The following is a 25,204-nucleotide window of genomic DNA, read 5'->3' as shown; positions in this document are numbered from 1 at the left end:
AGAAAGTTAAATGTAAATGCAGGAAATAATAGAAAAAAGGTAATACAAAAATAACTTCATGGCTACATTTAGATATTTTTTAAATCAAGCCAATTTATTCATATTTTTTTAAATATTTATGTTTTAATGATTGCAGATTTGGTCCTCCATATACTATACCTTTTAAAATGATAAACAGTCAAAAAAGTAGCATTTGTTGTATTTATTATATCTGTATGATATTTGCCCAATAGCAACACTGGGAGAAATAAACACTTTTGTTATGTTTGTTATAGCATCTTAGAATACAAAATATTTAGCACGAGCAGTTCAAAGGGTCCCAGTTCAGTTTCCCCTTGTGAAGTTTGTGCAATAATAATAAGATGGACAAATACTGTACAGAGAAAAATATAATGGTGGTAAGGAGTAAATTATTGGATTATTAGAATTATTCACTTTACTTAAGTGAAGGATCATTAGATTTGAGACATAAATGTACAACAGATGCAATATGGTTCTTTGTCACGGTCCCGCTTTAAATTGATTTATTTAGGAGTTTTTTTCATTACATTACATAGTGGAGCAAAGTGTCTTAAGCAGCATATTGCTGAAGTTTGAGAAAGATACAGTTATATTTAGTGTAATTCACTTCAGACTGATACGCGACAGATGGTGATGTGGGTCAGGTACAGTATCTGCTTGGTGGTGGTTGAGGAGATTTCCCCTTCCATGTAAAGCGCTTTGAGTGCCCAGAAAAGCGCTATATGAATGTAACGAATTATTATTATTAATAAAATGAATAAAGTGTTTTAATGTCTTTGTCGACTGCATATAGTACAACTCTTAAAGAACCAAGCACTAGTACTGAGCAAAAAACAAAAATGTGAATGGAGACCCAAATCATTTTGTTCTTTGGAAATAGACTCTTGTTTCTCGTTCTCTTTCTTTAGGCGTTCGTCATTTTCTGTGGACTTGGAATCAATAATACAATTATGTATGACCAAGTGAAGAAGTCCTGGGCCAAACAGTCTGTTGCTCTGGATGTACGTTTCTCCACAAACATACACATTCGTATGATACGTATAAGAACTTAAGCTTCAGCTTCCCGATACTGCAGACGTTACTGAATAAATGCAGAACTTTGGAGTTGCTTTGGATAAACTCAGACGAATGAATGTAATGTAGTGCTTTAGCAATACTGTTTTATAATACCTTCTTCTTCGATGTTTTCTCTATAGGTGTTGTCATATCATGCCACATGCTCAAAGACTGAAGTGGATAAGTTTAAGGTAGACACGAATGCATTATTCCACCCCTCAGAAAGTGAATGTGTGACATTGAAGTTGTGCTGGAGTGTCTCATCAGATGTGTGTCGATAGGGAACGCTTTGATTCATGATATCTCAGACTGTGAATCGTCCGCCTCTGTTGCAAAGCTCTTCAATATCTCATCAGTGTTTGTGCATTATTGATACGGTCGCTGTGGATTTCTTTGGTCTCATTCATCATCATGTGTTCATTTTCTTGTGAATGCTCTTTTTTATGTGTTAACTGGATTTGGCCGGAGGCTCCTGTAGCACTTCATCGAGTGGCAGCATGTGAGAACTCCAAGTCCAGAAATACTACACTAAATATACAACCACCCCCTGATTTCTGTGTAAGCGCTGAGGAAATAAATGATCAAAAAAAAAAGACAATTCATCACTTTATGCTGCATCGCATTCTTCTTTCGAAGAAGAATTAGAACAGTACATGATTTCAGGTTGAGAAGACTCATTGTTTTAGGAATTGAAGACAGAAAACTGATGATAAATGACTGTTTACTGACTACTGAGCCAGAGACGCTTTATTTCATAGTTTCTCATAACTCAACTTCATCCTCTTGACTTTTGTATTATTTTTGTTCAGTGTGAAAACGGCTCAAAGCACATATTACTGATCTCATTTATTTGTGCCTTTTTCTGTAATGCGGAACAACAATTGTTGTGAGATATCTGTAGAATGTGTGTGTGAATATGTTTGTAGTGCGTCATTAAGACGGCTGTGAGGATTAACACTCAGAGAACGCTTTGACCCTTGTTTTATTTCATTCACAGAACAGAATCTCTCTCTCTCTCACTGTCTCACTCTCTGTATCTCTCTCTGTCTCTGTCTCTCTCGCTCTCTCTCGCTCTCTCTCGTGGTTGTTGTTTTCCACAGGCAGCAAACATCCCTCTGGTGTGTGAGCTATGCATTGATAAACTGTCGTTCGATGACTTCTCTCTGGACGTGGATGCCATGATCACTGCAGCTCTGCGCATGTTTATAGAGTTGGGAATGCTGCAGAAATTCAAGATAGACTATGAGGTGCACAAATGTTGATTTATTTCTTCATTCGGCAACATCACGGAAGAGTCCGGGTGTACTAAATAAAATGCAAGAATCCTGCGGGATATCAGTGCTGTGCTAATATTCAGTACAACAGCACTTACATTTCAGACAAAATATGTTAGTTGATATGAAGCATTAAAGGAACAGTTCATCCGAACATGAAAAATCTTTCATCATTTACTCACCCTCTGGTTGTTTCAAACCTGTATAAATGTCTTTGTTCCAATAAACACAGAGAAAGATATTTGGAAGAATGTTTGCAATATTCAGTTATGGGACATCATCCACTACAACAGTAGGACTTTTTTTATTCTGTTGAAAACATAATGAGATATTTTGAAGAATTTAGGAAAACAAAGAGTTCTGGTGCACCTTTGGCTACCATTTAATTCTTCCTACTTTGGTAGTCAATGATGTCCTGGAACTGAAAATGACTAACATTCTTCCAAATATCTTTCTCTGTGTTTATCGGAACAAAGTCATTTATACAGGTGCAATTACACAAGGTGAGTAAATGATGACAGAATTTTCATTTTTGGGTGAACTGTCACTTTAAGCTTTGTGTGTAAAAAAGCAGCATGTAGAGCTCATGTGAACAGAGAACCAAAGATATAGTGCAAGATTCAGTTCCCCCCGTAAAATCCTGTCCCCTCTTAGACCCCGAAGCAATTCTATTGGCAGATCAGAAATCCAACAAAATGGCTGTATCGATCGATGTGTGTCATCTCAACTATATAAATTCATGTGTTTTAAATGATAGTTATGTCACGTAGAAGTACTAGAGATGCACCGATATATCAATAGTTTAAAAACAGCTGACGATCAGGGCTGATATATCCTGTCAATCAAAAGAGGACAGGAAAATGCGATACATTTGTGTTCTGTAAGCATCACCAGTCTGATGTTCAATAGCAATATGAATTAATAACATTCAGAAAGTTATCGATATCGGCAGATATCACTCGGGTATCGGTGGAGAAATTGAGTATCTGTGCATCTCGAATAATCATAGCTTTGTGTACTACAGTATGCTTATGAAGTGTCTGCTAAATATATAAATATGCAAATACTAAAGGCAAGCTATAGATTTTGAAATTAAACATTCGTTTAAAAAAACAATAGAAACCATCACAGAAATTCGAATGGTTTCCATGAAAAGACCGTTATGAACCATTCGCTTTTTCTATTAAACCCATTAAAGATTTTTTGGCCATTATTCCAATATGTGCCAGATAACTCCCCACCAACAGAATCCATCACATATCAGTAGACACCAGTACAATTCCCATTATAACCATTAAAGCCACTCAATTTTCTATAGTGTTTTGGGCAGGGTTCTGTTGTGTTTTTCTCAGCAGGGTTCGATTGTCCCATTGAATTAGAGGACCAAAACAAACCTGTTACTGTGTCATAATATAGTTGTGAACACTCTCCTCTCCTTACATGAACTAATGTCTTGATTATCTTTCCAGACTCTCTGTCGGTGGCTGTTGACAGTGAGGAAGAACTACCGCATGGTTCTGTATCACAACTGGAGACACGCATTCAATGTTTGCCAGTGCATGTTCTCAATGCTGACAGTGAGTAAACCACAGTGATGTTCTGACATCAGCATTAAGAGGCCAAAATCAATCCCGTCCGACATTTGTTCTCATCCCAGATATACGTTTGTTTCAATTGTGAAAAAATAGCACAATTGAAATGACCAAAATGAAGATCAGTAATGAAGCATTGATGTGCATGTGTTTGTAGCATCTTTATTGTTTTATTTGTATGTATTTATTAATAATACATACAATATGTAAAATGCCAACACTGGCTAATTTTCATCTGTAGTCCCTTGGCAGGTTGATGTTAAGTACAGGGAAAAATCAATCCACGTGTTAGATTCCATAAGCAAGAAAACAAACTGCCATACCAAAGCATTTATAAATGATCAGAGTTTTGAAAGTATTTGAAGAAAATACTTTTTTCCCCAGACTCTCAATCAGTATTTTGGTGTGTGTGTTTTCAGACGGCTGGTTTCCAGGAGACACTGTCACAGATGGAGATTCTGGCTTTGATAGTCGGCTGCATTTGTCATGATTTGGACCACAGAGGGACCAACAACGCCTTCCAAGCCAAGTGAGATTGAACCATCAGTCTGAGATAAACTCTGAACAAAACACTTCAGATCCTCAGAATATATAGACTAACACGAGTGTGTGTCTCAGGACAGGCTCGGCTCTCTCGCTCCTGTACGGGACATCAGCCACGCTGGAACATCATCACTTCAATCACGCTGTCATGATCCTGCAGAGCGAGGTAAACCTGAGTCTTCAAACCTCCACCCATAAACAGTGCATCCTAAAGTCAAATATACAGACTGTGTGTCACCCAAACTTACCAAAGAATTAGTTTGCAGGAGAAACTGAGAGAGAGTTGAATCAATGAGCCATCGCTGTGAGTGACAGATGTTGACTATGTGTATCATTGCTTCGTACACATCCAGTGTGTTTATCTGTGTCCCGTCATTAGCATATAAATGAGCTTCGGTCATCATTTACACGTTCACTGACCAGCAGACACATTCAGTTATTAATTCAACTCTATCTTAATGAAATGGGAGCAGTTGCCCGGCTCTTTAATCTGATAAATCCTATTCCCACAATGCTTTGCAGTTAGTGTCAGTGTGTGTCGAGGCATAGATAGACGTATACATAGATGCCTCATTAGCAGCTGATTCTGTGGGCCGCTAGAGACGGTTTTAAAGCGACAACATAAACAAGCGTTACTGCACATGCGCGTGTTCGTGGACTGCCTTTAACTTCCAGTACACATTCACAAACAATAGAGCGCCTGTAGATTATTTCTGACAACAAGCAAAAGAAACCGAGAAGAACCGATACTTGACTAAACTTATCTCTCCAATATTTTGAATTTAGACTGCGATACCAAGTTCAACCGCTAGATGTCAATGGACCATACGCTTTCTTTAAAGGTGTCATGAACTGGGCTTGTTTATTGTTTTATACTGTTGTATGAAGTCTACTTATGACGTTCGCGTGATTTTTACATTCTAAAACATCAAAATCAATAAGTAATAGGCTATTTTCTACCTGGGTTTTGAGGCCGGCTCTACAAACGCTCGGTTTTAATGGGCGTGCCGCATTGAAGACATTATAAGTAAACGCCCACCGCTTTGATTGGATAGCAGTTTGCGAAGTTGGAGCCTTCTGTGAATTTGGTTAGAGACGTAACGTTAGGTTACACATTAGCACCATTCACAGTTTACGCTCAATGTTTTCCCCGCGTGAGCTGGAACGTCTTTAAAAATGAACTTCAACCACGCATTCCTACTGTCGGAATCCGAAGGAAGGTTATAGCGACTGTGTTCTTCCACAACCAGGCACTGCACAATACAGTATTTTGCGATCTTTAACGGCATGATGCTGACACTCGCTCTATCTGGTTCCGTGCAGCTCGTGTTCAGTACTGTCATGCGCGAACCAGTGGGCGGGGCTCCAGAAGTAGGCGTTGATATTCTTCTGTGGAGGCGGTGTTCATAGATAGGTGCATTCCTGGCCCTGTCAATAACAGTTGTTAGTTCAGTAACAAGGGCGTTTTCAGGTCTGACACTTACAGGATGTTCGCTTGAATATGATTCCCTCTTATATAAGAAAAGCTCGGGTTCAAATTGTGGTCCTAGTTCACTGCACCTTTAATCTGAAGTATTTCTGTGCGCATCTCTTGTGGATCGGAGCCGCGCTTATCCGCTCATCACGTCTTATTGCGTCTATAAAAAGTTTCCGACTGACAACCTGTCAGACAGGGCATCAACTCAACTCAACTTTATTTATATAGCGCTTTTTACAATTTCAGTACCCGGTTGACCCGGGACGGCAGTGGGACCGGGTCTTATGAAAATTAGGTACCGCCAACTTTTTTATTTCGACATCCATTCTCTCACAACAGTTTTCTGAGCCTCTAGCGCCCCCGTGTGCCCTCAGTGGCTCTAGGCGCGTGACGTAAAATGCTCGATTCTTATTGGACGGTCCGTTTCTTCGCTTTGAGAATGGGGAAAGATTCATCGCACTAGACTAAAAAAATATTCGCGGTCTATATGAAAGGCTTCATAAGAATCTATTGTTTTTGTTCTAGAACGTTATCGTGACGAGCATTCGCACCGAATATTCACGGGCAATCTGAACGGGCCTTTATGTGCTGTTGTGTAAAGCCACACATTATAATTGATCAACTAACACAATACAACAACAACAACAACACAAAGGCGTTAGCTAACACAGCATTAAGAAGTGACCATAATTTAAGAACCTTTAATCTGTGTTAACTTTTAACGTTACTGCAAAAACATTTTTTTTCTTGATAACTTTAAGAGAACTTTTTGAGATTACTTATACAAAAACACAAACCAAGACATTTTCAGTTTTTAAAAGGATGTACACCAGAGGCTGTGCAACGTTGTGACATCTTGGAAAACTCATGGATTTGTAATTAGTTATTTTTGTGAGTGACGAAAACGAATATGTTGCATTGCAACATTTTCCAAGATGGCTGACACCTCGATGTGTCTAGAGCGGTCGAATGTGGCATCTACTTACTATTATCTATAGTCAAGTAACCTTACAGATGTTAAAATAATATCTAAATGAAAATCACCTAATTAATGCGGTTAACAGTTAAAGAAACCGTCACGTCTTTTACATCAGCGCAGTGCTGCTTCAGTGAAGTGTTTAGTGAGAAATAATGAGACCAGGTGTGGTGTGAATGAAAGAGAGAGACCGTAAAAGGACACTTATTCCTATTGCACTGCGGCACTTTCCATCGTTCTTCAATGTAAACATGCGCTTGTTTACAGTAGCAAGTTGACACTGGAATGTCTTTTATGTAAAGTGGGTCTTGAGACCCTCGTGTCCCGCGCTGAGCGCTGTGAGGTCCTCTAAGAGACGTTGCCAAATGTGCGTGTCTTCTACTTTTCAGTTTCACTTGCATAAGCGAAATGATACAAACGGTGAAGTGGTGATACCGTGGTGATACTGGCGGAATATCGCATGGCTCTCAGCCAATCAGGTTCGAGAACCAGAAGGAACTGTTGTGTAAAATATATTAACATTAAACTGTATACATTTTTTTGTAATTGCTAACCGATACATGGACTCACAGGACAGTTGTTGTATGAAAGCGTGTCTTGTGTATCTGCTGTGAGTGTGTGCTTAAATGTGAGTTAATTTGAATATAAAGCTCTAATGTTAGCATGTGTGGGAGGGTTGTGTGAATATATTACCATTTCACGTTTAGTATTTGCTATATGCAGACCTGCTTTCTATGGAGATGTAGAGAGTACTTGAGTTTACTGTATATACTGTATGTAAATTCATTGGGACATGGAGCCTGTCGAGTTATTGTTAAACTCTTCTGCCAGTGATCTGGGATTGAAACTCGTTGTCTAACACAGTTCTCAAAGCAGTTGAGCTGTGGCGACACACTCAGCTCAGATCGATATTGAATACATCCATGTGTGTGTATTATAATGTGATTTGTAATTGTGAAGTTCTGCTGCTCTCCAGGGTCACAATATCTTCTCCAATCTGTCATCAAAAGAGTACAGTGAACTCATGCAGCTCCTCAAACAATCCATTCTGGCTACAGACCTCACGCTGTACTTTCAGTGAGTAACGTCGGGTTTACTTATTAATACTCATCTTTCATCCAAAGATGCTCTCGACGATTTGTATGTTGTGATGTCGCTTTCATAAAAACATCTATGGCTCTACGAGCCACATTCAAAGCTGTTTAAACAGCCAACATACACATAAAATATAACTACAATATTACCAGTTACGCAAATATTAATGGACAGGAACATTATTTTGCCATTGTACAAGAAGTTCTTAATTATGTATGAAACTTTTAAAAGACCTCACAAACACTTAGTATAAAACAGTATTTACTATAGTAATTACTATATTAGCATATTATATAGGGCATCCAGAATAAAAGTTTTTGTTTACATTATGTATGTCTGTGCACTGTGCATATTTATTTTGTATTAATAAACACATTAACGCACGCATACTGTACATGTATAAATATTTAGTAAATATTTACATGTATTTATTTATATTTACCAATCATTTAAATGACAAATTCATGTTTATTATTTTTATATTTTACTTAAATACATAAATATGCAGATACAAAATTAATATGCACAGTACACAGACATATATTTCGTAAACACAAAAAAACTGTAGGATTCTGTAAGTTTAACTATTGGGAATTATTCAATTGTAGTAAATACTGTAGTATACTTTAATATTTATATGGTAAAGTTTAAAAAACATTATAGTATCTAGGTATTTTATTACACTTTACTATAGTAAATACTATAGTGTGCTACAGTATAGTTTTACATGTGGCTTTGTATATTTTAAACATTAATTTATTACGCTGCAGGGGATTTTAACGGAAGTAGTAAAGATTATAATGTTTACAAATAGTGAAATATTTTGATGAAACTTTGAAACACTTTGACTTTTGAGTACTGAAGTAAAACAATCATCATATAACCTATAGTCTTAATGTTCATGAAACTAAACTAGTGTACTTTTGGCACAATGTTCTCATCACCATTAAGATGAAAATTCATGCTTTTCTTAGATATCATTAGTTTGTTCGAAACTTTACCACGGTAATAACTGCAATATACCACCTTCTTTCTAGAAATGTAACCCTGTAGAGTTCAACTGAAGTCAGTTGTTTGTTTTGCGTCTGTGCGCTGTAGTGCAGATGTTGTGTGTTTGTTGAAGCTCATACTGCCGCCATGTGGCACGACTGTGAACTGCAGCTGCTTCTCATTCACAGAAACAGAAATTCATTCTTTGAGCTGGTGAATAAAGGCGAATACAACTGGAACGTGAAGGAACACAGAGACATGTGCAGGTCAGGTCAGGTCACATGCTTAAACATGCACCTGCGCAGGTGAAGATGAGATGATAATAATAGCATGTTTATTAATAGTTGTTAACAAGGCTTGTGATCTTCTCACAGGTCGATGTTGATGACAGCGTGTGATCTGGGAGCTGTCACTAAACCCTGGGAGATTTCTTGCAAGGTAGGCGCTGTTATCCACAATGCACCACAGCTGCGAATGAGAGAGCGGGTTGAGATGTGATTTTCTCTGTCGTATAACAGGTGGCCGAGCTGGTGACCAGTGAGTTCTTTGAGCAGGGAGACAGAGAGAGGTCTGAACTCAAACTCATTCCCTCGGTAAGATGAACAGCTTAAAAAAACACTTTTACAAAATACATTTTGAAGTATAATTCAAGGACTAGTATTAGTATAGTTTTTAGTTTATTAAGTGTAACAGTAGTAGTGCAGATGCAGAAACATTTGAGACACTCTATAGTGTTTTTTTATTTCTTTGTATGGGTTTACAACCATGAGTTTGTGTTTAGCAAATATGTGTATTTATGTATTAGGCTATTTTTGACCGGAACCGTAAGGATGAGCTGCCGGGTTTACAGCTGGAGTGGATTGATGGGATCTGTGCTCCGCTATATGAGGTACTGCCACCCCGTGATGAACAGTAACTGACCTAAACGTGTAAAATGCTCGGGAAAGGTTGAGAAACTGTGATGTGTTCTGTTTATTGAGGTGTAACTCTCTCAATTTCAATGCAAGGGTGCTTTATTGGCATGACAAAGTGTACATTGGTATTGCCAAAGCATTTGCAGCGGGGCTGCGTACAAATAGTGCAAATATGTAACAAACGAAAAGAAAGATAATTATAGTCATAAAATAAAATAAAGTGTTTATGTATGTAGTGCAACTTAAAGTGGTTTATAAATTATATGTAAACATAAAAACAGAAATAGAGTATAGTTTAGACAAAGATTTACAAATTCAAAATATAGATGTAAGTATCAGAATAAAGGGCTATAATAATATAATGTTGTGTAGATATATTTATTTTTATGCCGCATTTACTCTCGGTGTACATTGATTTAATAAGGTCATAGGTTTTACCACCTATGCCACTTTCAATAAGTTTGTAAAAAAGTCCTTGGTGCCAAATTGAGTCAAAAGCTTTTTTAAAGTCAATAAAGCATGCATATCTCTCTCTCTCCAAGGTAATAAAAACATAACGTTTCATTATTTGAGGTCTTTATACACCTAGTCTAAACACATGTTATGTATATTATATTGCATTTCTGTCAATAGATCCTCCAAAAAATGACACATTGGACCTTTACATGCACACGTTAAAGGGGTCATAATATTTGTTTCGCCGTATCATGTCTCCCCTTTAAATTTAAGATGTTTGTTCATGGAGTATAAACCCCCAAGAAGCAAAACCACCAGTCTCCCTTTGAGTAAGCCAGTGGTGACAGTGGCAAGTAACCAAAACTCCACTATAAATGTATATAATGTGGAGAAAGAACCTTGGTAGAGACCAGACTCCTCTGGCATAGATAGAGCAGATTTAATAAGAAAAAATAAAATAAAAACATTAACTGCACAAAAATTTGTTTTGTTAAATCTCTATACAATTTTTTACAAAACATTTTTTTTTATTTACAATAAAGCATTTACTTTTGGAAAGTAGCATTACATTTGTCAATCAAACAACAAGGCAACATAGTGATTAAAAACATTTGTATACAAAACTGTAGTATACCCTTTAGTCTCCTTCAGCCTTCTGCGATTTGTGTTCAAGGGTCACATTTCTGCATCAAACCTCTGTGTCAGGAGAAACAGTAAATGCTGCATTAAAGCAACATTAGAGAACTTTTGCTTATGGTTCCCCCGTGTGGTTGATAAGCGCAATTGTCTGTTATCAGTGTCGTAAATACTGTCGCAGTATAAGCTTCCACGTGGGCAATACACTTGAATTTGTTACATCACGTCACTTCATAAACTGTGCATGTACTAAAGCACTCTTTTGGTTCCCGCGGGGTGTACCACTGGGCTATACTGTTAGCTCAAACTAGATTCTGAGGTAGCAGCTGGTTGTTAGCCGTTAGCGCATAGCATGCATGGACGTGAATGTGTTTAGTAACCAACTAAAATAATTTTCTGTAGTTGTATTTTGGGAAACACACTCGCGACCAGGCGTTGTGCAATAGGTGCAATCACTAACTTGCACTCAACTCGCTATGGGAATAGTGCCTAGCACAGTAACTATAGATACCGACAACATTAGTCTACGTGCATGAACTAAGGAATCAGCAGCTTTTGACCATAAAACATTTATTGTGGTTTGGTAGTCATCGAACTAAATTCGTGACGAGGCAGGATCATGCTACGTAAGCTACTGAGACCCGGCACGTTACATCATCTCTAGTCTACCGTACGGTTATAAATTGTGAACCAGTAAAGTTAGCGCGCCAATAAACAACTTGAGCACAGCCTAATAACTTATAAGCTCAAAAGTACAGGACAATAAGAAAAAATGTAAATATATACTTGTGTTGCTGGAGTTCGTCACATGCAATTGCAAAACGAAGTTACCTGTCAGAAATGTCACGTAACATCAATGTGCTCTGTCTTCTCTCTTCCCAGACTTTTGCGAAATTGAACCCCAAACTACAGCCGATGGTTGACTTGATCCAGGCCAATCGTGCGAAATGGGAGGAGCTTCACCACAAACACCAGCGCAGTCAGGAATCAAGCAGTCCCGGGCCCGGCAGTCCATGCGAAGGCGAGTCCGCAGCGTCCGGCTGCAGCTGTGCAAGCCCCAGCGACGGCGGTCCCTTCCGCTCCGTCAGCTAACTCACGGACCAGAACGCCACGTTTCGCCGTACTCTTCTCTCCGACCGCAGGAGGAGTTTGGATCTTTGCTGCACGCGTCAGACCAGCAGGCATTACCTCATAGCGCCCTCTAGCGGCCATTTGCTCTGTCTGTGAGCACCGCGGACAACTGCGACTTGGTTTGTGTCGTCTCCACAGACTGCACGTTTAGCTAGCGACGACTCGTTTGTGTGGAGAAATCTTAGGGATGTCTAAAGCCCAGGGAGCTAAATGAGCTAATTTAGGGCTAGCATGCGAACACAGAGACTCTGCCATGTGATTGGTTGATTGTTTTTATAAGCTACTTTACGCAGGGACGGTTTACTGAGGATCGTCGCTGTTTTAATGGTATTATAGCGTTATTTTTCCCGTGTAGCTTTGACTTGCGTTGGTAAATGAACACATATCTGAAGCACTGGAGCTCGATTCTGTGTTGTGTGCATTTCAGCAGAGCGAATGGTCAATGCAGTATGTTTAGCCGCTGTCGTTTTGGCTGTTACATTTAGTCCAGAATCGTGGAGCTTTAGGCTCTTGGTAATGCTTGCAATACAAATCCACTCCAGCGCTGTTCTCTGTGCCTTGGTTTAAAGCCCCCCCCCCCCACACCCAATGTTAATGCATGCAGACCACCCCACCCCACCCCTGCATTACACTTCATACTGTATGTCATTGGAGCTGTGTTGTCTTTAGATTCTCTGCTTCTTTTACCCTCATTTATAAGCTCATGGTCGAGAAATGGATGCGTTATGTGTGTGACCTTCATTGTCAGCTGTCATCTGTGTGTTTACAGGATTACCTCAAACCCCAACCCAATACACAGAATATTTACCCAACTAAACATCAGCACTGTTTTGGTTTTATACATTTAGCACTCTAAACTGAGACATATGTGCCTTTATAAAGAAAGCCACTTCAACACTTAACCCGTTCTCAGAGTTTTTACTACACCTGGCCTATATTCAATTCAATCCAGTTTTATTTCTATAGAGCTTTTCACAGATTTGCATTGTTGCAAAGTAGCTTTACAATAAATATATATTAGGACAGAAATCGAAACAATGATATAAGATGATTTTGATATGAGGAATTTTGCTTTTAAAAATGAATCGTGACAGTTTTTATGACAAATAAGCACATCCATTCAAATTCATGACCCTGTTCAACTGTAATGAAAATCAATATTTGTTAAATATCATCATTTGAGATTCACTCACAATTGCAAAATACAACGCACAATATCAACAAAAAATAATAATTTCACATTAATTTACGATTTTTTGTTGTTGAGGGAGACAGAAACATATTTTAACAAATAGCTTTAATCAAATTGCTGACACAGATTCTTATCTAATCCTGAATGCTCAACAGAACAGCCAGAAACTTGAATACTCAAAATGTATTTAAATAATCAGATTTGTTAACCAGCATTTTTGTAGACAGAGCATGAATTCTATGACTATTACATTGTGTTTTGGAAAAAACAGCCATTTGGGCCTTTCTCGAGACCGTGAAAGACATCGGCTGTTCTCTGAAACAGAGAAGTGATGGTCTGCCATCACAGGAAACCATGCGAAGAAAACGTAAAGCCTCAAAGTCATATGCAGATAGAAGCACGAGCATTCACTCACATCTGACATGTGTTTGTTCAGTTCTTTTCTGCATATTCCTGATATTAAATATCCCATATCTCTGCGAAGAGTTTTGTTATAAAATGAGATAACTATGTTTTTAAAAATCTTCAAAAATCATGTTTTTATATTGTGCATTTCAATTAATATCAATCAAACTGCATTTGTTTTGTTTTGATTTAAGTTGTAATTACATAAAAAATACAGCTAACTAACACAATAAAAATATGATAACATAATAAAAACGGAGTTATCTCATTTTGGAACCAAACTCTACTTGACTAAACTCCTTCATGTGCTGGAAACACATCCACCTGCTCTTGGGAAATGAATAAAATGGCAACAGATAAAGAGTGAAGTGCATGCCTTAAAAAGAGATTCATACTGTCATTATTCTTTACTTTTATTTAATGTACCTGCATGAAACGAAAGCAAGGAATAGTTTCATATTGTAAAGTTGCATTGTTTTGAACGTTTTTCAATTGGTTCTTGTTATTATCACAGATGTTTGGATTATTCTCTGAGGCTCTTTTGAATCGTCTTGTTTTCCTGGTTCAACGCTTCTTTTGTCTGACACAGATTTCTTGAGAATTTTTGAAGCATGATTTCTGGAAGTGTCCGATTCAAATAAACGTGCTGCTAGTAATGTTTCGTGTCTCTGTTGTACATTTATTGTGCGTGTGTGGAGGGGGTTTTGCGTTTGGTGCACATCACACATTTTAACCAGTGGATGAGGTGAGATCCATTCAAGTCGATCCTGTCCCAAATGGCGCACTTCACGTGGACTTAAATTGCGCGTGCTCGCCAAGTCTACTTGTGTCCCATTTGTCTTTTTTGCGCTCAGAGGTGTGCTCGCGAGCGCCAAAGACCGCATTGAAACGGAGTTACCAACCCAGGAATCCTTGCGAACGACCAATCAGAGAACGGATGGGAGGAGTGTCGTGGATGGCAGACATGCCTAAACATGACAGATCAGTTTTAAATGTATGTATGTTTCGATAAAACTCAAAATATATAATTTTTATTATTGCTTACTTATTTCTTATTAAGCCAACTATTAAAGTATACAAAACTTGTAATGCAATGCGTTTTCTTAAGGTAAAAAGCTTATATTTAATCGTCTGGGCTCTGTAAAGCAGAACAACACAGCTTCTGTATTATACAGACATGTTAAGTGACAACATAAGAACACATTATGCACATATGGTAAATAAATACATTTACACAAGCAGTTGCATTATAAACAGGTCTACTACTCATTTGGCACGATCAGCACATGAAATACAGAACTATGAAACTGGAACGAATGTCCTGTAAATAACAACAACGGCATGACAACCTCAAGTCTGGCCCCCCCCAAAAATGCTCTCCCATGTACCCTTGTGGACTCGTAGTGCCCTATAGGGCTGCACTTCCTGACGTCACCAAGTGTGGACTCAGAGGAGGTCCACAAGACCGGAGTGCGCCATTTGGGACAGGGCCATTGTAGACAGACGTCACTCAAGAGTGACACCATGTGGTTAGACACAGTTATGCACGTTAATGCTTTGCTTTAGTATGCCAAGCTAACCGCACTCACCGTGATCTCACAACAATGGCCATAGTTTAATCATATTTGTAGTAAAATCATTGTGATACTCATTCATGGTTTTACACTATTTTGCTAAATAAAAACCATGGTTACTTTTCTAAGGGCTGCCTGTAATATCACATTATTGCATGTACATAGAGTACTTTATGACAAAACCAGCAGTTACTATAGTAACGATATAAATGCGCAAGAATAACTAAGACAGCAAGTGTTCTAACATGTTCATTTATTGCACAAACAGCTTTGACAAATTGTACTCCGATATTAAACACACGATCAAGAGATCTGGCAAAAGACGAGGACAGTTTTCATCATATCCAGATTCAAATCTGTTAACACACTCTTTTTAATTCTTGTTGTAGTAAAACGTGATCGAAGAAGAAACCGTTCAGGAACATTCAGAGGAGAGAGCAAACCTCAGGATCCTTCATTTTTAGTTTCATTAAGACAGAAAGGGTTACTGATTTACAACACAAACGATGAAGCTCCTCAGACACTTTATAAATGATGGCGTCATTTGAGAAACGCGGGAAAAGCTCTGTTAAACAACAGAGCCGTTGACAGTGATGGGCGTGGCTTACAACCGCAGTGGGCGGGGCTTATGGAAATAAACAGTCACAGATATTGTTTTAGATCCAAGTTCAGATCAGCTCTGGCTTTTTGCATATGTTGTCTTTAAAAAAATACAATTTATCATGATGAGTGTTCAGTTGATGGATATATACAGCATGTACACGCGTGTTTGTGAGGCTGAAGCGTCTGCCGACACTCTTTGGTAAGAACACAAGGAGAGAGATTTGATCCACGCAACATCAGTCACATCACGCTGAAAACACGCAACACACAACATTAACCTTCGGAATTCACAAGGGTCAATTCTCAACACAAAACTGAGGCACAATTTCACCTCAAAATCTACATTCGTATGTATAACATTGCATCGTTTGGGAACATTAAGGTTTTTTTAATAAATCGTTTACGTTTTCAGCAGGAAACTATATATAATGAGAAAATGTGTTAAGAACATTAGTAACTGTATAAAACATGTTGCAGATCATCAAACATATTTTGTATTACATTTTAATTCTGAATCATTGTTTAGTCGAGTTGATTTTCATTTCTGTTTTCATTCTAGTTTCTTGCATTATGTAAAAACGTAATGGCCCTTAAAACAGCTCTAATCGTCTTACTCAAAAATATAGATTTGATTTAGATTATAAGGTGCAACGTGTCTATTTAGTTTTGCTTTGATCATTAAATTCATCCATCTAATATAAAACATTTTTAATGGAAACGGTTTAAGCTGACAAATGGAAAAGGCAAAAACAGAGTAAGGAAGAGAGGAAGGAGTAAACATTTAGAGTTTCAGACAGACAGAAGGCACAGAATTCAGACACGTCTACCGTACTAACACAACAGTAGTGCGTTACTTCAGACATTACAGTATTAATGATAAAAACCTGTGATATCAAATGAAGAATGGGAAGACCAGAGGGCAGACCGATCGGCATATGACATCATAGTATGGCGAGAGCCATTGGTAAGCTGCGCTTTGATGTCACACTCCGATCGGTCAAAGGTTAAAGGTGACAATAACACCAGACCATAGTGTTGATGGAAAACAAAGAGTTGGTTTATCATGGTTCTGTGCACACAAGAAGAATATGGATGATGAAGTTTAAATCAATGAGTACATCATTGAAAACAAATCAGTGTTGTTAAATTACAACAGGTTTCTGTTCCCAAAAATGTTCTGAGGGTCCACGTACTCCTTCACCGACTTCAGCATGCCGAGACCCACGCCGGACACGCTCTCTTTCATCCATTCCTTCCGGAGTTTTCCCACTGAGAGAGAGAGAGAGAGAGAGAGAGACAGCGGGAAGTGAATGGTCCGGTGTGGATGATGATGATGGATGTTGTGGGGGTGGGCGACGCTGCTGAAACACTGAGATGCTTTGCATGATGTGATTTATGGTGAGCAGCAGACTATCAAAGTCCCAGCAGAGAGAAACCACAACACAGCAGCACTCGCTTTCCTGCTCGAATCACTACTGTCTCACTCTCCGCCTGTCTGTCTCTCAGCATGGCTTTGACTGTCTCTCTGTCCATCTCTTTTTCTGCCAGTCTGCCTTTCTCTGTCTCACTATCAGTCCGTCTCTCTCTCTCTGTCTGCCTGTCTGTCTCTCTTTTCGCTTACCTGACTCTCTCTCTCTGTCTGTCTGTCTCACTATCAGTCTCTCTCTCTCTCTCTCTCTCTCTCTTTCCGCTTGCTTGTCTCACTATCTGTCTGCCCCACTGTCTGTCTCTCTTTCTCCCTGTCTCTCTCTCTCTCTGTCTGCCTGTCTGTCACTCGTTGTCTGCCTGCCTGTCTCACTATCTGTCTGTCTGAATATTGATATGCAAAGCAAACAGACCTGATGTACATGTTTCTTATACAATTATTTGACACTCAATAATAAGATGAAGCAGGTATTTTAGGAATAATTTGCCCATTTTTTTTACTTTTTGAATCAGCCAATTCAGCTAAAATGAATCGGGTGTCTATTTTGGGGTGTTCAAATCCTCCAAACATGAACATGAAAAACAATCACGACTGCCTTGCCAAAAAATACCTCAAACTCATTTTTCCGACATTACCCGTCACATCTTTTGTGAGAACAGCAGTCCACCCTTGCTCTATTCTCTCTATTCCACGCCTAATATGATTGATAAGCGAGCAGACGGCATTTCGTCACATAATACGTTAACGTTTCAGAAGGGGGCGGAGTTTAGGGCAGGGGCAGCTCGCTATTGGCAACACCCCAACCCGAGGTTCTCTCATGCATATGGAAATAGCCGCCGTTGAGACGCAGACGGCCGGCCCACCAATCGCAGAACCAACCAATCACGAGCAGGATTCATGAGCCCTCCCCCAAACCCCAGCAGTGCATGTGCGTGCGTCTCTGCTGGGCGGCGGAGAGAAACAGAAGGTGGCCTGACTGCATCATTGCCTCCATCACGGAGATAATTTACACATCTATCATCTCGCCATCGACTCGTATTCTCCTTCCATCATGAAGCCTGTCAGTGTTCATCTCTCATAAGCGCTCCGGTACAGCTGAGACTTGCAAAAACTGCAGCCAGAAAACGCAGAAACGGAGGCGCGAATAAAGCGCGAGACCGGCGCACGTGTTGGGTAGATGCACTCAAACGCCATTTGATCTGTAACCCCAGGTCTTCACCTGCACAAACACATTCACGCTGTTCATCCTCCTCCATCGTCATCATCACGCTGAGCATCAGAGTATCAAACTCGGTCTGCATGCTGCCAAACAAACAAAGCTCCTGCGGCCAATACCCACAAGAATGTAAATCAGCTGGGTCAGAGCACCAAAAACGGGGTTTAACTCTGAACCAAAATGACTGGGATGGTGGTGTGAAGTCAAATTCATTTTAGTGAATCAGCTCGTTTGGTTTGATTCGATGAACCAGAAAAAAACTAATGGCAACAACCTGCAGATTCATTGCATCGCGATTGCGATATGCACATTTTTTGCAATAATTGAATGATTTTCATAATTCAAAAAGTTACGTGTTTTAGGTGGATGATTTCTTTTCCCAAAGAAGAATGATACATGAATGAATTAACATAAATGAAACGTATGATGGTTTTATGATTTTCAGTTTTCAAATATAATTTAATATAGACGGTTTCAAAGTGACAGTTTCAAAGTTTAACAGTTTCAAAGCTTTGCCCTTAACTTCCGGTGCAAATTCACAAACAATAGAGCACCTGTAGATTAATTTGGCTAATCTTGGCTAAACTTGTCTCTCCAATATTTTGAATTTAGACTGCGATACCAAGCTCAACCGCTAGATGTCAGTGTACCTTACGCTTTCTTTAAATGCGACCAAACTACAGCACCCATTCAACAAAAATTTAACAAATCGTTTATTAAATATAATTATTATACAATAAACTAATCATTAAATTAATATGATCATAAATTAAACAAAATATAAATAGTTATATCATTAGACACAGACCAGAAGTTAACTGCAGTCCAGGCGCACGTGTCCGATGAAGCGGTCTATAAATTGATTTTACAAACTTTAAGCATTATCCTATTGCATTGAGCCAGTTATAGCAACTTTAATACCATGTAGCCCCACTACCGACTTTTTTGTGCCTTAAAGCATCCAAAAAATAGCTTGACCAAATTATGCATAAGAGTGACTAAATGGCAAATCATAAACCGCTCTATCTTAAACATTCTGTGTTTCTGTAGCGCATGCAAGTCTCTCGCTGAATGCTCAAGCATGTTTGTGTTGGCCATCTTTATTTTCTTATCGGTCTTAAACAGAGGCTAATTCCCCCAAACCTTACAGTGTCCTTTAAAGAACAAAGGGCATCTGTGTGTTTGTTTAGATGTGTGTGCATGTGGTCAATGTGCGTATCTGTGTTTAAAGACAGAGAGAGAGGTGGTCTGGCAAACTGCATTCGCAGCTCTGACCTACGGTAAACACGGGTTAGTAAAGTGTGTGCGCCCTCCCACCTCGCCAGCCCAGACTACATCTGTTTTTAGCGATACACACACACACTTCATTTGTCATGCCGTGATGTGTGTGCAGACAAAAGGGCCTGTCGGCAGGCAGATAGTACCACGCTACTGCTATTAATCACAATTACAGAGACCCCCTAGACCCCCCAAACACACTCACTTTCTGTTCTGTGCTAAAGTCAAGACTTTTTTTAGATTGTAAAAATAGTAAAAAAAATAGTTTTAACTATCACAAAAACATTTATTTTCCCTCATTCTAACAGTCATATATTGTATTTATAAACAGCCTTTAGAGAGTGTGTGTGTGTGTGTGTGTGTGTGTGTGAGTGTGCGCTCGTGTGATTTATGAGTCCGGTGACGTTTAGCTAACAGCAGGCGGATGGTAGGTAATGTAGATAAGTTGCGTTTCAAAGCCAATAAACCCGGACAAACCACCGACCCAAACTCAAGATCAACCCATGAAGTTTCCTTTTCCATGTCTAGAGGCCGAGTGGAAATGTTTAGATCCATCAGTGAGAATAAAATCATTTATTTCATTATATTAAAACCGTGTGCTGTATGAAATTACCTCCATGATGATGAGACAAACTTCCTCCGTTGGCCAAAATCTCCTCTCGGGCTGCGTGCTGCACATTAACAGAGACAAAAGAAGAATTGTGTTTTATCAAGATTTACTTCAAACTAAACAGAGAAGAGATTTATTTAGACTTCAACAGAAACCATACGGCATTGATTTGACATCATTTACGAGCTTTAAACCAAGGATATTTTAGTTTACTAAAATGAAAACTTTGAAAACGTTTCTGTACATTGAAATCAAATAAAATACTGACCCAAACATTATTGGAAAAACTTTAACTAAATGAAAAATCGAAATGTTGCCTGGAAAATAAACTGAAATAAGTTTAAAGCACTAAAACTATAATAATAAAATAAAAATGTATTAATCTTAACAGCAACATAAAAAATAAACAAATTATTAAATGACAACAGCATATACCAAAATTGCTAAAACTTTAAAATGAACATAAAATCTAAAAAGGCTAATTTAAATTATTAATAAAACGAAATAAAACTAGAATCAAAACTATAATAAATGCTTTAAAGGGAAACTTCACCCAAAAATGAAAATTCGGTCATCATTTACTCCCCTTCCGAGTTGTTCCAAATGTGTGTAAATGTCTTTGTTCTGATGAACACAGAGAAAGATATTTGGAAGAATGCTTATAACCAGACAGATCTCGACCCCAATTGACTCCCATAGTAGGAAAAATTACAATGGTAGTCAAAAGTGCCCCAGAACTGTTTGCTGTCTTACATTCTTCAAAATATCTTCTTTTGTGTTCAACAGAACAAAACAATTCTAAAGTAATTTTTCCTACTATGGGAGTTAAAAATCTGTCTGGTTATAAGCATTCTTCCAAATATCTTTCTCTGTGTTCATCAGAACAAAGACATTTATACAGATTTGGAACAACTCGAAGGCGAGGAAATGACAGAATTTTCATTTTTGAGTGATGTATCCCTTTATACTGATAATCTCAAAGAAAGAAATACTAAGACTCATCTTCAGGTTGTTTACGTACCTCCACTTGTTCATAGACGTGCACGGGATCACTGAGACCTCGATAATTAAAGGCAAAATAGAAATACACACAAGCACCGGCGTCATACGTCTGTGTAACTCTAGAAGCAAAAAATAAGATTTTTAAACTTGAGTCAGATAAAGTTTGCTAGCTGTGAGTTTGTGTTATCTGGTTTTGCAGAGGTTAAATGGCCACATCAGTCACGGTCAGAAAGCACACGACAGAAAACAAATGCCTGACAAACAGATCTGATCTCTCCCTCTCTCTTTGTCTGTGTTTCATGCTTACTGTAAGATAAAGCCTGTGGCATACTTCTTTTTGTGTGTGTGTCCGCGAGCGTGCACGTACAGCCAAACACACAGACGTGCAAAGTATACTGCTTTTGACTAGTACGCGTACACACGGGTATTGACGCATGCGCATTGCGACATATTGCAATACCTTTCCGGGCCTACAGGGGTCAGAATTTCTTCTACTACCTTGAATCGATGCACCCAAGACACTGTTGCCACCTGGTGGTTAATCTAATTACGGCAAGAAATGGACCTGCGCATACTTTGTACGGGAGGTAACAAAACCCCGGCGGTGCGCGTACTATTCTGATGACGAAATTTGCGTCACGCGCACTGTACGCTGTCCCTCGCGTACGTGTAAAAAGGGAACTATTCTTTAGTCTTAAGAGTGACTTTAACACTGTTGTGGTTAGTTGCCAGGTTGTTGCTAAGGTGTGGTCTGGTTGCTAGGGCATTGCTATGTGACCGGCCTATCTAAAGCCCCCCCTCAGATTTCCGTGTGTGTACCTGCATGTGGAGAGCGGGGGGAACTGTACACCCCTCTCCTTACACTCCCTCACAATCCTCTCCTTCACATTCCTGCACAAGTCCAACACCCTAAAAGAGAAAGAAAACAGATCCACACAGAAATCCTTCAGTAACATGGCAGACGTCAGCAGCAGAACTCCGTTTGTCTCTCTCATCTTGTGATTCCAGTAAAACAGCAGTACAGTGTCTCTCACCTGTCCCACGGCACAGACGTCTCAAACGACTCGCCCATCACATAGTAGTCCATCCCTAGATCCTGAACACACGGCACACTGGATTTAACATGACATTCAACGCATGGTCATACATGATTAAAGAGATATTAACTCAGTCAAAGATTTACAGCTACACCGTCACAAAACTGTCCAGCTCTCATTTAAAACCCATCACACATCAAAATCGCTTGGAGGCTTTTTGATAGTGATGACCGATTTACAGCTGCATCTCAACTAGGGATGGGTATCGCTAAGAATTTAACGGTATTACTACTCGATACTGCTTATCGGTCCGGTACTTTAACGGTTTTCTTATCGGTGCTTTTGGATATATTTTTTCATAAAAAATAAGACCAAAAATAAAGAATTTATGAATAGAATAACACTGCTTTATTTTATGCGATGTAAAATAAATTGTATTCAGCGCAGACCAGCAGTATTAAAAAAAGTGCAAGTCTCAAAAATGATCTTTTTTGTTTCATTCTTTAAACTACCAAAAATATTTCTCACAAATTGCAAATAAAAACATTGTTTCTATGAGCATTTATTTGCAGAAAACGAAAACTGGAGAAACAGGTGAATAACAGAAAAGATGCTCTGTGGTTTTTCAGACCTCAACTACTGCAAAGCAACAAGTTCATATTCACTTATAAGCAACGCAACAGTCATATTTCTACGTGTATTAAGGAAAAGTTCCAACAAATATTTTTTTATGTGATAACCTGGATTTGTATCGCAGTTTTCTGTGTGACAGTTTTTTGTCTTGTCATGCTGTCAGTCTGTTGGATGACTTTATGTCGCTCCTGATGTTTGAATTTGTTGAAATTCAACAGACACTGGACTGAAATGACCACAATACATCTAGAAATGATGATTACATGAACATTTGGAATGCTCTCTTCATTTTTTCTGCGACTGAATGCCGTGTTCAATATATCAGCTGAATTTTGGAATTTTTTCATTCGTGTGAGGTGACGGAGATACAAATGAAGAGTTTGGTTCCAAAATGAGAAGTTTTTAAATCGTGTTTTTTATTGTGTTAGTCAGCTGTATTTTCGAGTTATTATGGCTTAAATCAAAACAAACCAACTGCAGTTTGATTGATATTAATTGGAATGCACAATAAAAAACATGATTTTTGAACAATTTTTATCTCATTTTGGAACCAAACTCTTCATATATTGTGTTATAACATTTTAATTCCCATTCATTTAGTAGTTAATCGATCCAATATATTCCTTTCAATTTATTCAACGACCACCCTATTTTTTGGTCTACAGTAAATGTAATCTATCGTGTGTGGGGTTGCCTATTTCATGTGAAAACGTTCTCTTGTTTACTGTAATTACAGCTGTGTTGTATCGCCATTGGCCATAAAACAACCATATCAACCGACTGCTAGCTTTGAACCAGAGCTAAGAAAATTGACTGGAGTTTGATAACACACCCGCAGATACGCGATCACAAATGTCAGCATGTATCCCCTCTGACCGTTGTCCTCTCCTGCTGCAAGACCCCTGAAACACACACGCACAGAGAACACGTATATCATCAGCACAGAAGAAATGTGGTCTGGTGCACGTTGGGTTTCCATGTTTTATGGGAGTTTTCTATAGATGTCATGGTTTTTGTCCTGTGCAAACTGTATATTGCATCTTCTAAAGCTCACCCATTTTTACATCATTTTATTTTGAAGAATTTTATCTCACGGGGACCCCCACAAAATGACTAGTATTCCTATCTTTAAGGGGACATTTGGTCTTTACACTACAGGGTTTACCCGGCCACACACACACCAGGAGCAGAGGTTCAATAAGGTCAGCGGTAAGATTCACTCTCTATCCATCAAATCAAGCTCTAATGAAATATTCTCGAATCCTTCAATCTGTTCACACACACACTGAATGAGGTGTGATGAATGAGACCGGATGAAAGGCGCGAGACAAACGTTACCGCTTCTGTATTGAATCAGAAAGATCAGTGAAGGGCAGAGGTCACCGCCCGTTTGACCCGTGCTCCAACAGTTACTCTAGATCTATAGAAACACCATTGATTACACACCAACATACAAAATCCAACACATTCTTACCCGAATTTGGCTGCAATGTCGTACACCTGTTTCTCGTGCTGCAAAACCTTCCCACGATCCCCTTCAAACAGCAGTGTGGCGACACACAGGTGGTGCGGGTCGAATCCTTTGAACTGACAACACATCACACATATAATACAGACGTCACTCAGTCTTATGCTAAAACAAACAATGCTTGTGATCTTTGTGATATTCTCCACCCGGGAAATGGCTTTTTTACTGAGGATATCACTAAGGCCATGTAAAATAATCATATGCAAACCCTACTGGTTATAGTCCCGTCGTATATTATTTTCTTCAGACGTATTACACATTAGTTACAAGCGTTGTGAATGGGCTTTCAGTTTATTAAAAGAGTAAATTAACCCTGAAATGAGGGAAACTCTGGGTTTTCTGTTTCAGAATGCGAGTTATGTCAAACCTGAGAGAGTAGGGTAACTCAAGCCGTTTCTAAAGGAGAGGTCACTTATACTTAGAGTCAGTAACCATAGTAACTTACTCTGTGAACCTAACCTGGTCGGGAGCAGGTTTTCTTTGTTAACCCAGAGTTTACTTATCTCCTCCCCCTTTTAAAGCGCAAGTGGAGTAACTCA

The 25,204-nt window shown here is 38.8% G+C and overlaps 2 protein-coding genes across 2 annotated transcripts in view; one reads left to right on the top strand and one right to left on the bottom strand.

The window, feature by feature from the left end:
- The window catches only part of pde11a (phosphodiesterase 11a), a 44,436-nt gene extending 29,498 nt beyond the window's left edge, over positions 1 to 14,938 (top strand). Inside the window, exons 9-20 of the mRNA XM_057335710.1 lie at positions 930 to 1,022; positions 1,218 to 1,268; positions 2,178 to 2,324; positions 3,821 to 3,928; positions 4,363 to 4,472; positions 4,562 to 4,652; positions 7,916 to 8,016; positions 9,213 to 9,290; positions 9,399 to 9,462; positions 9,543 to 9,617; positions 9,830 to 9,913; positions 11,913 to 14,938. Of these exons, the coding sequence (XP_057191693.1) occupies positions 930 to 1,022; positions 1,218 to 1,268; positions 2,178 to 2,324; positions 3,821 to 3,928; positions 4,363 to 4,472; positions 4,562 to 4,652; positions 7,916 to 8,016; positions 9,213 to 9,290; positions 9,399 to 9,462; positions 9,543 to 9,617; positions 9,830 to 9,913; positions 11,913 to 12,122 (1,212 nt within the window). The 3' untranslated portion in view covers positions 12,123 to 14,938. The remainder of the gene's footprint in view (positions 1 to 929; positions 1,023 to 1,217; positions 1,269 to 2,177; positions 2,325 to 3,820; positions 3,929 to 4,362; positions 4,473 to 4,561; positions 4,653 to 7,915; positions 8,017 to 9,212; positions 9,291 to 9,398; positions 9,463 to 9,542; positions 9,618 to 9,829; positions 9,914 to 11,912) is intronic.
- Positions 14,939 to 15,550: 612 nt separating this feature from the next.
- agps (alkylglycerone phosphate synthase) overlaps positions 15,551 to 25,204 on the bottom strand; it is a 28,300-nt gene continuing 18,646 nt past the window's right edge. The window contains exons 14-20 of the mRNA XM_057335711.1: positions 24,612 to 24,724; positions 23,970 to 24,039; positions 22,502 to 22,563; positions 22,287 to 22,376; positions 21,487 to 21,586; positions 20,469 to 20,526; positions 15,551 to 17,204 (exon numbers count right to left, since the gene is read on the bottom strand). Of these exons, the coding sequence (XP_057191694.1) occupies positions 17,083 to 17,204; positions 20,469 to 20,526; positions 21,487 to 21,586; positions 22,287 to 22,376; positions 22,502 to 22,563; positions 23,970 to 24,039; positions 24,612 to 24,724 (615 nt within the window). The 3' untranslated portion in view covers positions 15,551 to 17,082. The remainder of the gene's footprint in view (positions 17,205 to 20,468; positions 20,527 to 21,486; positions 21,587 to 22,286; positions 22,377 to 22,501; positions 22,564 to 23,969; positions 24,040 to 24,611; positions 24,725 to 25,204) is intronic.

This window comes from Triplophysa rosa, linkage group LG6, assembly GCF_024868665.1.
Source record: "Triplophysa rosa linkage group LG6, Trosa_1v2, whole genome shotgun sequence".
Taxonomy (NCBI): domain Eukaryota; kingdom Metazoa; phylum Chordata; class Actinopteri; order Cypriniformes; family Nemacheilidae; genus Triplophysa; species Triplophysa rosa.
The sequence above is the reverse complement of the archived record's forward strand: the minus strand, read 5'-3'. Positions and strand labels throughout refer to the sequence as shown.